At 36.3% G+C, this 14,388-nt stretch overlaps 2 protein-coding genes across 4 annotated transcripts in view; one reads left to right on the plus strand and one right to left on the minus strand.

Annotated features, from left to right (window-relative positions):
• daw1 (dynein assembly factor with WDR repeat domains 1) overlaps positions 1-14,388 on the plus strand; it is a 267,508-nt gene that overhangs the window by 24,488 nt on the left and 228,632 nt on the right. The gene's annotated exons all lie outside the window — the stretch shown is intronic.
• The window catches only part of sphkap (SPHK1 interactor, AKAP domain containing), a 61,015-nt gene that overhangs the window by 13,627 nt on the left and 33,000 nt on the right, over positions 1-14,388 (minus strand). For 2 of the 3 annotated variants that reach the window (XM_087796320.1, XM_087796318.1), the window contains exons 2-5: positions 11,568-11,664; positions 9,087-9,194; positions 1,396-1,455; positions 1,085-1,225 (exon numbers count right to left, since the gene is read on the minus strand). In XM_087796320.1, coding sequence (XP_087652446.1) covers positions 1,085-1,225; positions 1,396-1,455; positions 9,087-9,194; positions 11,568-11,664 — 406 coding nt within the window. Of the gene's footprint in view, positions 1-1,084; positions 1,226-1,395; positions 1,456-9,086; positions 9,195-11,567; positions 11,665-13,616; positions 13,787-14,388 lie in introns of those variants that run through there. The other variant, XM_087796319.1, reaches the window with a different exon arrangement.

The following is a 14,388-nucleotide window of genomic DNA, read 5'->3' on the forward strand; positions in this document are numbered from 1 at the left end:
GAAAGGTTGACTTTTTTATTTATTAAATTTAAAAAAATCTATATTAAACGCTAGAATTCTTAATTTATTTAATAATTGAATTTTAAAAATCTATATTGAAAGGTTGTATTTTTTATTTATTTTAATAATACATTTTTAAAAATTCTATATCAAAAGGTGGACTTTTTTATTTATTTAATAATTGAATTAAAAAATATATATAGTGAAAGGTTGACTTTTTTATTTATTAAATTAAAAAAAATCTATATTAAACGCTAGAATTCTTAATTTATTTAATAATTGGATTTTAAAAATCTATATTGAAAGGTTGTATTTTTGATTTATTTTAATAATTACATTTTTTTAAATTCTATATTGAAAGGTGGACTTTTTTATTTATTTAATAATTGAATAATTTTTTTTATAATAAATTCTTAATTTATTTAATAATCTGATCAAAAGAAAATCTATAGTGAAAGTAATAATAATACTATCTATACTAAAAATGTTTATTTTTTATGATTTTAAACTAAATGCATTTTTGATGATTTGATATTCTGGTACGAAAAATTAGCAAAAGTAGCTCTTTTCGTACCGTCTGGTGGAACTATTATACCAACATTTTAATACTGAATTTAAAGGACTACACTTTTAAAAAATATATATATTTCGTTGAAAAAAATATTGGGATTGGACTATCAAACTCTACGTGTAAATATATTTAAAAATATATTTGAAAAAAGTATTAATTCAATTATTTACAATAGAAAAAAAAATCAACCTTTAAATGCAGAAATTATTGAATTCAATTACTTAAAAAATGTAATAAACAAATAGAAACAAACTCAAAACATATATTCTGATGTCACTTCAATATCATTCTCTCTCTAGACAAACGTTTCATCCATTTCTATTGATCTCTCACTTAAATGAGCTTCAAACAAAATCAATATATTTCCAACACGTTGTAATCGTTCCATAAACACATGAATCAATGATGTGAGGAGCATCTGATCATAACTATCAGGGGCTCGGATGATTGACAGCTCAGGAGAATGCCTCGTCCCTGCAGCCCCCGCAGACAGGAGAAGGTCGTCTCTCTCACCTGACAGGTGGTCTGGGGGTGTTCTTGGCAGGGGTCCGGGGCCTCCAGTCCACCCAGCAGAAAGATCTCATTAGCTTTGGGTTGGTGGATGGTGAGAAGCTCCACCAGCTTTGGCAGGTCTGGAGACATGGACGCCAGCGTCTGTGGGAGGAAGAAATATTCTATTGTTTTTGATTGACAAAGATGTGAGTGTGATCATGGATCCTCAGCAGAGAGAAGGACTTAAACTCTCTTTAATTCGCTGTGATGAAGTGGAAGCCATGGCAACATGAGTCAGTTCTGGGATGTGGACCACAACAGTGAAGGATCACCTTGATGCATGCGTCGTCTCCGTAGTCGGTTTTCTGAGGATCCAGGTTCACGAAACAGATCTGAGGAATCAACGGAGAAGGAGTGAGACGAGAGTCAATGAACGTTCAACTACAATTTAACATCTTCATCATTCACTTTTTCAACATCATCATCATCATCACCATCTTCATCATCAACGTCTTCATCATTATGTTCTTCGACATCTTCATCATAAACATCTTCTTTAACATCTTTATCATCAACTTCTACATCCTCATCAGAATCAACATCATCTTCATCATCATCATCCTCATCATCATCTTCATCAGAATCATCATCATCATCCTCATCAGAATCAACATCAAGATCAGCATCAGAATCAACATCATCAACATCTTCATCATCATCATCCTCATCAGAATTATCATCATCATCATCCTCATCAGAATCAACATCAGCATCAAAATCTTCATCATCATCATCATCCTCATCATTTTCAACATCAGCATCAACATCATCATTAAAATCTTCATCATCATCATCATCCTCATCAGAATCAACATCATCATCAACATCCTTATCAGAATCTTCATCATCATCATTATCATCATCTTTTTAATCATCATCAATATCTTCATCACCTCCATCATCATGATTATCATCATCAGTATGATCAGCTTCATCATCAGCTTCATCCTCATCCTCATCCGAATCAACATCATCATCTTTCTCATCATCATCATCACCATCATCAACCTCATCAGGTTCAACAGCAACACCAGCATCAACATCATTAAAATCTTCATCATCATCATTATTATCATCATCTTCATCAACATCTTCATCATGATGATTATCATCATCATTATGATCATCTTCATCATCAATATCATCTTAATCATCATCTTCATCCACAACTTCATCATCTTCATCATCATCAACACTGTATGTCTTGTCTCAGCTGCTGCTCAAACATCTCAGTGTGACTTCCTCAGGAAACTGTTGTTATGAAAGCGTTGTCATTCAAACCATTTGCATCATGGGTAAACGCAGACCCATCACACCAGAACTCGTCTTTTGTCTGCGACGGCGTTAGATCCACTGATCTCCGTCCTCACGGGACAGGAAGCGGCTGCGGATCATTTCCTGATCGCGCAGGCGTGCAGGTGCCAGGTGTGTCTGGACCTGCTTCAGAAGACACTTGTGTTCTGGTGCTTCTGTCACGGAGTCTGGATCCACATCTTCTTTCTCGCCTCATAATTTCTCACTTGGAGAAAAAAAAACAACAACCAGGTGCTGGAATTCTATCGTGTTCGGAGATTTATTCACATTTCTGCAGTTTGATGGATGAGAGTCGTTTCTGGAGTCAGATGTTTATGTGGCGCGAGCACAGGAACGCTGAGTCAATAATAGCTGAAAAAGACTATTTGATGATGCGAGTGCGTCTGCTGGTGTGTGTAACCTTTATAAACTCATGCAGACGCCATCATTATTTGTCTGAATACCAAACAGGTTGTTGTTTCCTCCTCTCGGCGCTCATTTGTTTTTCCGTTCAGAGGGAGCGAGACAAAGAATCCTCCTCAAATGTCAACAATCTCTTCGCTGCTTTTTCAAAACACCCTGCTTTCATTTCCAGGTGTTTTCGTGAGCAGGATGTGATCCTGGATTAAAAGAATGTATTCAGGACATGATTCTCGGTTGAAGATAATACAAGAAGGTAATTGACCTTTGAGTCTGACCTTTGACCTCGTCGACCACACAGAGGCGAACAAAAAACCTCCTTATTCAGCAGCATCATGAAGGTTCAGGTTTACTTTCTTTATAAAGTTTGCTTTATATGATTTATAATCTTGATTTAAATGTTTATTTATATTGTTTATTGCTTTTTTATAGTCAAATGTAAATTATAGATTCAATGAAATTGATTACAATTATTTTCACTTCAACCTTTTTAAACAATTCACTATTTTGAGTAACATGCTTATTTACTCACTGACTAACTCACTTATTTACTCACTTACTAACTCACTCGCTGACTAACTCACTTACTAACTCACTCGCTGACTAACTCACTTACTAACTCACTCGCTGACTAACTCACTTACTAACTCACTCGCTGACTAAATAACTCAATTAATCACTTCCAGACTAACTCACTTATTAATCACTAACTAACTCACCCACTGAATAACTCACTAATTGAATGACAGGCTTAATTAATCACTCAAAAAACTCACTCACCAACTAACTCACTCATTTACTCACTAACTGACTTAGTTATTCACCTACAGACTAAATTACTTATTTAATCACTCACTAACTCGTTCACTGACTAATTCACTGATTTACTCACTCACTTACCTGCTGACCAACTCACTCATTCACTCACTGACTTACTTAATGACTCACTCTCTGACTCAATCACTTACTTAAACCCTAACCCGCTGATTTATTCACTGACTGACTAACTCATTGATTAACTCACTCACTTACTCAACGACTAAATCATTTATTTACTAACTGACCCATTGAGTAACTCACTCACTAACTCACTCACTTACTCAACGACTAAATCATTCATTTACTAACTGACCCATTGAGTAACTCACTCACTAACTCACTCACTTACTCAACGACTAAATCATTAATTTACTAACTGACCCATTGAGTAACTCACTCACTAACTCACTCACTTACTCAACGACTAAATCATTCATTTACTAACTGACCCATTGAGTAACTACACTCCTTCAACACCAGGGGGAACCAGAAACACACCTTGTATTACCCACAGATGGGGCCTTTAACGGAGATTATGGTTTAAGCATATTTCTGGTTATGGTTTTGTGGTTCTGGATTCGAATAAATGTGAGATAAAAACAAGTCGCTGACAGATCTGTGACAAAATAACGTAACTTATAAAGTGTAAATGATAATTGATAGTATCAACATAATTTATTGATCTTGTTACTGATGAGCGTCTAAATGTTGCAGAGCAGTATTGAGGGTTAAAAACAACCCTTGCATTTGTGTATCTTATGTAGTTTGATTCTTTTTTTTAAGCATTTGAAATATCAGTGAGATCAATAAGACAGCGACTATGAGTCTTTTGACACCACAAAGGGAAGAATCTTCTAAATATACGTGGATCCAGATGGTTATCCTACTTCTTTGACAACATCTCCTGGCAACATGTTAAATGTATCTCGTTTTTTTTTTAATGATTTTACTACTACGACCCTATGACCTCCTTGGCAGAGGTTATTATGCGAGTAGTTATGAAGTAGTTTAACTTGCATTCGTTGACATATTTGATGATTTAAAAATACATTCATATAGATCTTGTGTTTGCCGCAGGATGTCGTTTCCTCTTTATAAGTCCTTTAATATTTGTGCGTTATTTATTCCCAGGTGGTGTCGACCGTGCTCACTGTTGTGTATTTTTCTTTTCATGTCAAGAGCTTTCAAAGACGACATCGTTCCACATGAACGAATCTTGTAAAGGGAGAGAGAGAATAAGTTTTCTGTCGGAGGAAAAGAAGCATCTGTCACGACGCTACCTTCTCCTCATGATCTAAAGACAGAAAAATACTTTCATTTTCCGTCAAATCCACGTCTTTTCGACCACGTTTAAAACGCGGATACGTTAAATGTCCGTCGACCTTCTGTTGCCGAGGAAGATGGATATATATAAATTCCTGCGTGAGTCCTGAATAATCATGCTTTGGCAGCCAGTTGCTCCGCCGGAGGCTAAAGAGCTCATCAAGAATCCGCCGCTGCCCTGATTTCTTCGCATACGACGTAAAGAAGATGAAAACAAGGTCTCTGGGGATCATACATGTTCCTCTGTGTGTCAGCAAGTCTCACGTCAGCATCCAGATCTGCTTCTGCTTCGTTCGTGCAAACTGATGAGTTTAGGGACGTAACTAACACCCGAGATGGAAACAGCAGGAGAGAGAAGTGGGTGTTTTTTTTTTCCACGACGACAAAAGTGCTAAGTTGCCTTTTCACGGGCTCTCATGAATTAAATCTTCTTCGCCGTATATTATGTGACGCTGATCCACACACACTTCTACAAGATCACGTCCCACATCCCATAATCCCTGCTCCGGATTAGATCCATGTCTCGACTATCTTCAGGTCTTAACGTCTTAGAGCATCAAACATGCTGTTATAAATATGATATATAATATATATATATATAAATAATATAATTTATAATGTATAATATATAAGCATGTTGTTAGGATACGATACGTATTACGATACAGTGGCAACGATACCATATATTGTGATGTATTGTAATACTGTCGGAAGAAAACTATACATTTGTACTGATCTGATTTTATTTTACGAACACGTTATGAAACAAACAACTAAAATAACTATTGTAAACGATATATAAACATACTCATTGAAAACAAAAGCGGCAAAAATATAAGTATTGTATGGAAATATATCCATAGATCAGAATATTGAACTGTTGAGTTTCTAATGTTGTAATGTTGAATTTTTTAACTTTTTAAAAGCTTAATTGTAATCAATGTTTTTTCACACAGAGTTTAAGAATTTAATCCCAATGATTCAAAAAAACATTTTCTAGATTCAACATTTATTTTTTTCTTAGCCTTTTAAATTCAATATAAACCAGACTAAACCAATATTCTGATGTCACTGATCTACTTCTATAATACTGATAGTGGATTTGAATATTGACACGGTAACGTAAAAACAATTTTTTTAAATCTTAATATTAAAGTATATTGATGTTTTTTTTACACATCTAGTCCTGATTATGTTTGAATTTATGTTTCGAAAACACTAAAAACAGAAACAAACATTAGTTCGTGTCTTCAACAAAGTCACCCTTAAAATAGCCCAAAAACAATGTCCCGGTACAAAGAATAAAATGTTGAATTAAAATAAAGAGTTTGAATTATATCTTGAAATGGTTATAGTTCGTTAAGAGCGAATGGACTATAATCACGCGTGTACGTCAACAGTACAGAGTCAAATTCCAGCTAAAACTGGAAAAAGAATCATTAGCATCAAGTGTTGAAGTTTCATCCAGAAATATGAAGATGAAAAATGGTTCAGTTTGAGCAAATATCATGTTTTGTTTTATTAGCTGGTGCTAGCTAGTGCTGGTTTTCAAGAAACAGAACCTGGTCCGACAACTTTCCTGTTTTCACAAACAAAAATGGTCTTCATTTGTTGACCAAAATCTCACATAAGTACAAGTAAAAAGAAAAATAAAGGTTACAGAAACAGCCAAACAGCACAAGCTAGCATAAGCTAATGAAAAAAAGCTAGCTCAAACATAGCAGTTTCTATCGCCGCACAAACTTTGAATAATCAACATTTTAAACTTTAGAAGTTAAATCAACAGAAAGATGTTTCTTGTGTCTAATTTGTTCTGTTGTTTAATGTTAATGTTAAATTGTGATTATATTTCAACATGTATGTTGTGTTCTGTTCATACACTCTAACATTGAAAACAAAACTAAATCCATCTTGTCAGCGAGAAACAAGAGATTATTTTCAGGCTGAACACGATAAAAAAAACACGAAGTTTAAAACGTATTAGACGTTGATTATCTTCCATAAAGTCTCTTTTCGCTCCCTCTGGGCGAGACGTGATGAACTGACCAGTCGACTGTAACGTACGAGTAGATGATGAATAACTTCCTCGTGGAATATAGAAGGAATGAAATAATGTTTTAGTATAAATGTCACGATTTCCTCTTTATAGCTCGCGATGAACAGAGTCGTGTAACGGAAAGAAACAGAATATTTAATGTCATTAGAGAGAAAACAGGTCAATAATATTAATAAAAAAAGAAAAGAAAACTAGGAAGTATTTCTTTAATAAAACTATACAAGCTCTGGAACAGTTTGACGAGCTCTAGCGTGAAGATGGTTTTAGTTTCAGACGATGACGATGAACTTTCCTCCGTGACTTCAAACACGTCCAGAGACAAAAGGACGATTCATCAGAATTAACTTCCTTTCATCCTCCAGAGACAAAAACATTTGATTTTGTTTGTAGTTTGTGGCTTTAATACTTTTAATTTGTCCTTCATTCTTTCAAAATAAAGAGCGAGTAGATCCTGCGTAAGGATTTGTTTTTCATGGATTTCATCTCATGATTGCTCGCAGTGAGAGAACTTTTCCTGTTAGTCGAACAGCTGAAGATCAATAACAAAATAATAAGAAAACTTGTTTTTTTGTTTTTGGAAGAATTCTAGTCAAGGTCTAAACAAAATAGTTGGATTTTCCTCATTGGTTTATCAATAAAGTATTTTTTTTACTAAAGAACTAAAAGGATATCTTTGAATAGGGTTTACCGAGTCTGGTTCTACTCCAGGTTTCGCTACTGTCGCTCATTGTTATTAGCTGCAAACTGTTTTTCTTTTTGACAGGAAAGTTCCGATCTAAAGTATATTCATCAAATTTACTCACCATTTAAATATAATTGCATCACGGCTTGTGTGATAAAGTGATCTATGTCTTTGTGCCGGGTCTCTGAAGGAGTAAACGCCACCTCGACCTTGAGGATAATCATTTGTGCAAGTTTGTTTTATTTGAAAAAAATTGGAGTAAGATCATTAACGGCTTGTGAAACTGGGATGAAGATATAACAGCGAACTAACAGCTCTGTGCTTCAGAAAGAATTCAGACACACATGTAAACTCTGTTCTACTCTCACTTGTATACAAGTAAAATGTGTGACTTTAAACCAGATCTGTTTTCTATTCTTTAAGTTAATTGTAAGTCAGATTCCTAACATGACAGTTTTCTCTTTGTGTAGTGTCATGATTTCACAATTAAAATGAATTCTAATTGAGCAAGAACAACAAATCAAGATTAAGCTTTTTGTCATTGCTTTTATCGCGTTTTGTCTTGATTAACCAAAGATTAATGGAGCATTTTTTTTTCCCTGTATCACATCGAAACAGTAAATATAACCTACTCAACCCTTGTGTTATCTCTGGGTCAATGTGACCCGAAAGCCCAAAAAACAAATGCGTTTGTGGTATTCCTTGTGTTGTCTCTGGCTTCCAAAAATACATAAGCAGTGGTGGAGGTCGTTCACCTTGACCCAGAGACAACACAAGGGATACCACAAACACATTTGTTTCCGAGGCTTTGGGTCACCTTGACCCAGAGACATCACAAGGGATACCACAAACATATTTGTTTTCAGGGCTTTGGGTCACCTTGACCCAGAGACAACACAAGGGATACCACAAACTTTTTTTTTTCATTGCTTTGGGTCACCTTGACCCAGAGACAACACAAGGGATACCACAAACACGTTTGTTTTCAGGGCTTTGGGTCACCTTGACTCAGAGACAACACAAGGGTTAATGTCTGGATATAATTCATGTGAAAAGATCTGTATAATGAAGGCGACGGAGAAAAACACTGGCATGATTGTTCTGAAGGTCAATTAAAAAGCCAATGAGCCGCGTGGAAATAATATTCAACAAAACTCATTTATAGACGTGTGTTCAGTCGACACTGAAATATATTTCCACACATTTCGCTTCAATCTGAGCAGGAAATTAGCCGCTCGACGGCGTGAGCGCAAATTGAAACATCGCATCACGTCCTGGAAGAAGAAAAAAAACAACAACTTCCAAGACTTTAATGTGTTCTCTGCTCCGTGTTGGTCTCCGTGTTCATGGCGTGTAGTTGTTGGACTCACCACGCTGCAGCCCTCGGCCTCGTCGTCCAGCAGGCCGACCCTGCACAGCGTCTTCTCGTTCTTCTGCCAGTACTCGGACGAGTCCTGCACCGTGTTCCCGCACAGAACCTGCAGGAGACCAGAGTCCAGGTGAGCGTCACCTTCACGTGATGTATCAAGTTATTTCATCGACCTTTCTGCAACACAGGATCAATGACCTTCACATCACACGACCTCAGGAGGGACGATTGAATAAAGACTGAAAAACAATTGTGTTTGTGGTATCCCTTGTGTTGTCTCTGGGTCAAGAAGAACCACCTCCACCACTGCATATGTATTTAACACATTTGTTTCCGAGGCTTTGGGTCACCTTGACCCAGAGACAACACAAGGGATACCACAAACACATTTGTTTTCGAGGCTTTGGGTCACCTTGACCCAGAGACAACACAAGGGATACCACAAACACATTTGTCTTCGGGCCTTCGGGTCACCTTGACCCAGAAACAACACAAGGGATGCCAAAAACACATTTGTCTTCTGGCCTTTGGGTCACCTTGACCCAGAGACAACACAAGGGATGCCAGAAACACATTTGTCTTCAGGCCTTCGGGTCACCTTGACCAAGAGACAACACAAGGGATACCACAAACACATTTGTTTTCAGGCCTTTCGGTCACCTTGACCCAAACACAACACAAGGGATACCACAAACACATTTGTCTTCAGGCCTTCGGGTAACCTTGACCCAGAGACAACACGAGGGATACCACAAACACAATTGTCGTCGGGCCTCGGGTCACCTTGACCCAGTGACAACACAAGGGATGCCACAAACACATTTGTCTTCGGGCCTTTGGGTCACCTTGACCCAGAGACAACACAAGGGATACCACGTGTACATCTATCTCCGGGTCACCTTGACCCAGAGACAACAGAAGGGATACCACAAACACATTTCTCTTCGGGTCACCTTGAAAAGGGTTAAGAAGGGGCATCAATGACATTTTACCATCTTAAAAAAAAATTTTAAACATGTAATAATGCTCATTTCATGCAAAGACTAATCAACCAATGACCTTGAGCTTTAAGAAGAAAAACAATTAAAAAGGTAATTTGGAAAAATATATTTTTATAAAAGAATTAACTTTTTAGAAATTAAAATAAAAAGTATTCATTGGTAGGTCTTTGTTCAAGTATTGCCATTTTTTTTATCTGATATGAAAATGCAATTTTAATAAGATCTCAAATGCAAATTGTGTGTATGCGTAATTGTGCGTGCATTGCTGCGGGTATTGTCGGAAGAAAAGAAAATGCATCAGTAAAAGAACACAAACCATCGACGGCACTAAGTGTGTTTTTAGTTTAGTACGCGTTTCCTTCTGCTGCGAAACAAACTGAATGTAACAGGCTTCTCTACAATCTTAGTAAATGACCCTCAGGCGGGGGTTAAGCCCCACAAAACAAACCCGCCTCACCAATCGCTGCATCAAACTGAACTAAAGGATCATTAATTGAACACATATGTGTCGGATTTAATTTATGCTGCCGACACGTGACGCCTTTCTGTTTTCTCTTGGCGTCAAAGGCGACCCCCTCGTGCTGCACCTTCAGGACCGACCATCTGTGAGGAGCCACTGCCAGGAGAAGGTGACGCACAATTCAATGAGCTCAGGCACCAACGTGAGTCGGTGCGAGATGAAGGTATTATTGATTCAAAAATAAATGTTTAATAATAAAGTACTTAAGTCAGTGTGAAAATATACCAAATAAATCACTCAATATCACTACAAGACTTATGCCACAACAATTAGAGCGTTTATTGTTTACTAGAAGAATCTAAAAATGTATGAAAAGTAAACAGTAAATTACTGGATACTCAAATATATATTTATATATATATATATATATATATACATTAATGATTAATTAATATATTAATGGATTAGGTAGCATTTAAATTGATGAGGGAGAAACAAAAGAAATGAAAATTAAATGTTGAAAAAGTCAAATAACTGAAGAAAAAAGTATTTTGAATATAAGAGTAAAATATATTTGTTTTTTTTCCCTTAATCACAATTTTGAGGAAGGGTTTTTGTCGCAAAAACACATGGAAACAGTACATACGACCTACTCAACCCTTGTGTTATCTCTAAAAGCCCAAAAAACAAATGTGTTTGTGGTATCCCTTGTGTTGTCTCTGGCTTCCAAAAATACATAAGCAGTGGTGGAGGTCATTCATCTTGACCCAGAGACAACACAAGGGATACCACAAACACATTTGTTTTCGAGGCTTTGGCTCACCTTGACCAAGAGACAACACAAGGGATACCACAAACACATTTGTTTTCGAGGCTTTGGCTCACCTTGACCCAGAGACAACACAAGGGTTCATGTCTTAACTTAAATTCCGGATACGATTCATGTCAAAAGATCTGTATAATGAAGGCGACGGAGAAAAACACATGATTGTCTGGACGAATGTTGGCGCCTCAGTCGTACCTTCTTGCAGGCGCTGATGGACGAGGCCACGGTGCTCTCAGAACTCACTCCCTCCACCTCCAGGGACTCCTCCAACATGGCAGACGACTGGAAGTTACTGCAGGACACAAGAGACGCTTCGTCAGAGCAGCTTCTCGTCAAACACTCCAGGAGAGCCTGAGACGTTCGTCTCCAGCCGGAGTCACTTTCGCTCGAGTCGAAACTAAAAAAATGCTTCACAGTCTGAGAGTCAAAGGTCGTCTTCGTCGAGTGTTGAACCGAAGCTCGAAGGTAAATCAAATAAACCAGAGTTTCAGACTAAAATAAAGCATCAATGAAATGACTTGTGGATTTATTTATATTCATTTACGAAGATCATGTGATGAACACGACCACGTTTGCTGTATGTGACCCTCGTGAGGTCAAAGTTCAACATAAAACTGATGATACAAAAAAAAAACTTTAAATATTTCAAGCATTTTTTCATTACTGTTTGAAATCTACATAAAATTCCTTCAACTAATTAAAAAAGGTTAACATTTTTTTTTTAATCTATTTTTTTGTGCCTGTGTTAAATTTTTTTCTTTCAACAAACACTAAATAGTTTTTTTTCTGCGTTCTTAAAATGAAAAATATTTAAATAAATAGTTTGTTTTCAGAATCAGAAAACTTTATGGGTTGTAAACATAACACTGGGATTTGTCTTAAAGAATAAAAAAGTACAGAATAAAAATGTAAAACAAATAGAGATGAATTAAATAAAACACATATACATTAAAATAAAAAAAATGGCATATAAATAAATAATACAAATAATATACATTTAATTTAATTAAACAATATTCATGATCAGACAGATTTTTATTTTATTTAAAAAAAAATATTCTCACATTTATTTTTAGAATCCCAAGAGAAAACATACACAGCATCAAATAACATTTAAATAATAAACATTTCAGCAGATATTTAGCGGAAAAAGAAGCAAAACTACACAGTTTTCTCCATGTTTTGTTGCTCAAATACTCCCCCGACTCTTATTTTTTTTCTCTCTCTTGACCTGATGGCCCCTCATGAGCCATCCTGTGTATAATTTGGCCCCTGTTTATTTACCTGCCCCTCCCCCTCGTTCACATTTATCAATAAAATGTATTTTAAATAAGTGTTTCAAAGATACTACTGTTCAAAGCAGCTTTGAATAAGATTTAATCCACAATATCCACATGTTTACCATCAATTATCCACCATTTTTATCCTTAAATTGCTGATTTTTGGTTGAAATCTGCATCATTTCAGCCTCAATAAGATGGTTTTGGATGAGTTCGTCATCTTTAAACGTTGCATTGAAACCAGGACCAGGTCTAAAGTCCTCCTGCGGCGTCTGAGCAGCATCTTCACCAGAAACACCGTCGACTTCAGACAGAAGACGACACGTCAACATGATCAACTTTTCATATTTTCATATCTCAGAGGCGTCATTATCTTCGGGAACATTTGCTGCCACAGATAAGCTCAGTTCGTCAGAATTAGCATTAATGAGGATTAAAGTGTGGAGGAGAAAAAAAAAATGAGGTTAAAATGATACGATCAGATGTTTGTTTAAAAATGCTGAGTGAACACAAACCAACAATGTCATGAGAGATGATGGAGAGAATAAGACCTTTAAAGTGAAAGTAAATGTTGAAATAAAAAAAATAAAAAATGAAAAAATGTGCAGCATCTGTTTTCTCCCCCCATCACGACTCGGATGATTGACAGGTCTCCAGCAGACTCACATTTAACCCCTGAAAGGGTTTTGGATTCCAAGGACAACAACCCACAACAATCGATCACATGATCGATCCGTAAAAAAAATGAATGAAAGACTCGTTTTTCTAACTCTATTCAAGGTTTGTTGTGTGACTTGTTTCTGGAAATAAAATCAAAAATAACGCGTCAAAACAAAACGTTTTCTTTAGAAAAATAAACCATGTTTTTGTAAAAGTCGTTTAATAATCGATAAAGATGCGTGTTTTTTTTCTCCATCATTTCGCTCCTACGCAAGAAAAATGATGTGGATCGTGAGTCTCTTACCTCGGTGTCTTCAGGAGACACTTTGCCATCCTGTCACGCGCGGAGGAAAAAGAATAATAAGAATAAAAAGAGTAAAAACTCCAGGTACGTCCGTGTCGAGAGGAGCGCGAGTGTCTGTGCGCGTCAGTGTCCGCGGGAAAGTGCGCGCTCGCGTCCCATAGTCCAGACTGACCTGGAGATGAAGATGCGACTCTCGCGTTCAAGCGACTGTCGGGATGCGTACGCGCACACGCACGAGGACGGGACGCGCACTCGCGCCTCCACACTCGTGCGCGAGCGATGACGCGTTTTAATCGATCATTTACAGTTGGACGAATACAGAGAGACGCAGATGTTGTGAATAAAAACGTGATTTATTTGGGTTTTTATTAGATGGAAATTTAATTTAATCGTTTTTTTTTTTATTAACTCATCCTGCTTTTTTATTTTATTATTATGAATAATAAGCATTTCAACTTTTAAAAATCAATTCATATGAAAATATATCGACCCACCTCAAACTTACTTTCTTAAATACAAGTCTGTTTACAAAATAAATTCCTTTTTTTTTATGGCAAATCAATATTTTTAATCTAAAAATATGTATAGATAAATTAAACTCGTATTAACTCGTACTATAAATAAGAAAGAAGGTGAGATTCAAATGGTGATTCATTATGTACTGATCATATTTATTAATTTATTTTTGTAATAAATGACATCACTATGACTTTATAATACTTTTCTACTTTGTGTAATTTTTTTTAATACATTCACATAAAAATATATCGCC

The sequence above is a fragment of the Callionymus lyra genome, chromosome 7, assembly GCF_982586985.1.
Source record: "Callionymus lyra chromosome 7, fCalLyr1.hap1.1, whole genome shotgun sequence".
Classification (NCBI taxonomy): domain Eukaryota; kingdom Metazoa; phylum Chordata; class Actinopteri; order Syngnathiformes; family Callionymidae; genus Callionymus; species Callionymus lyra.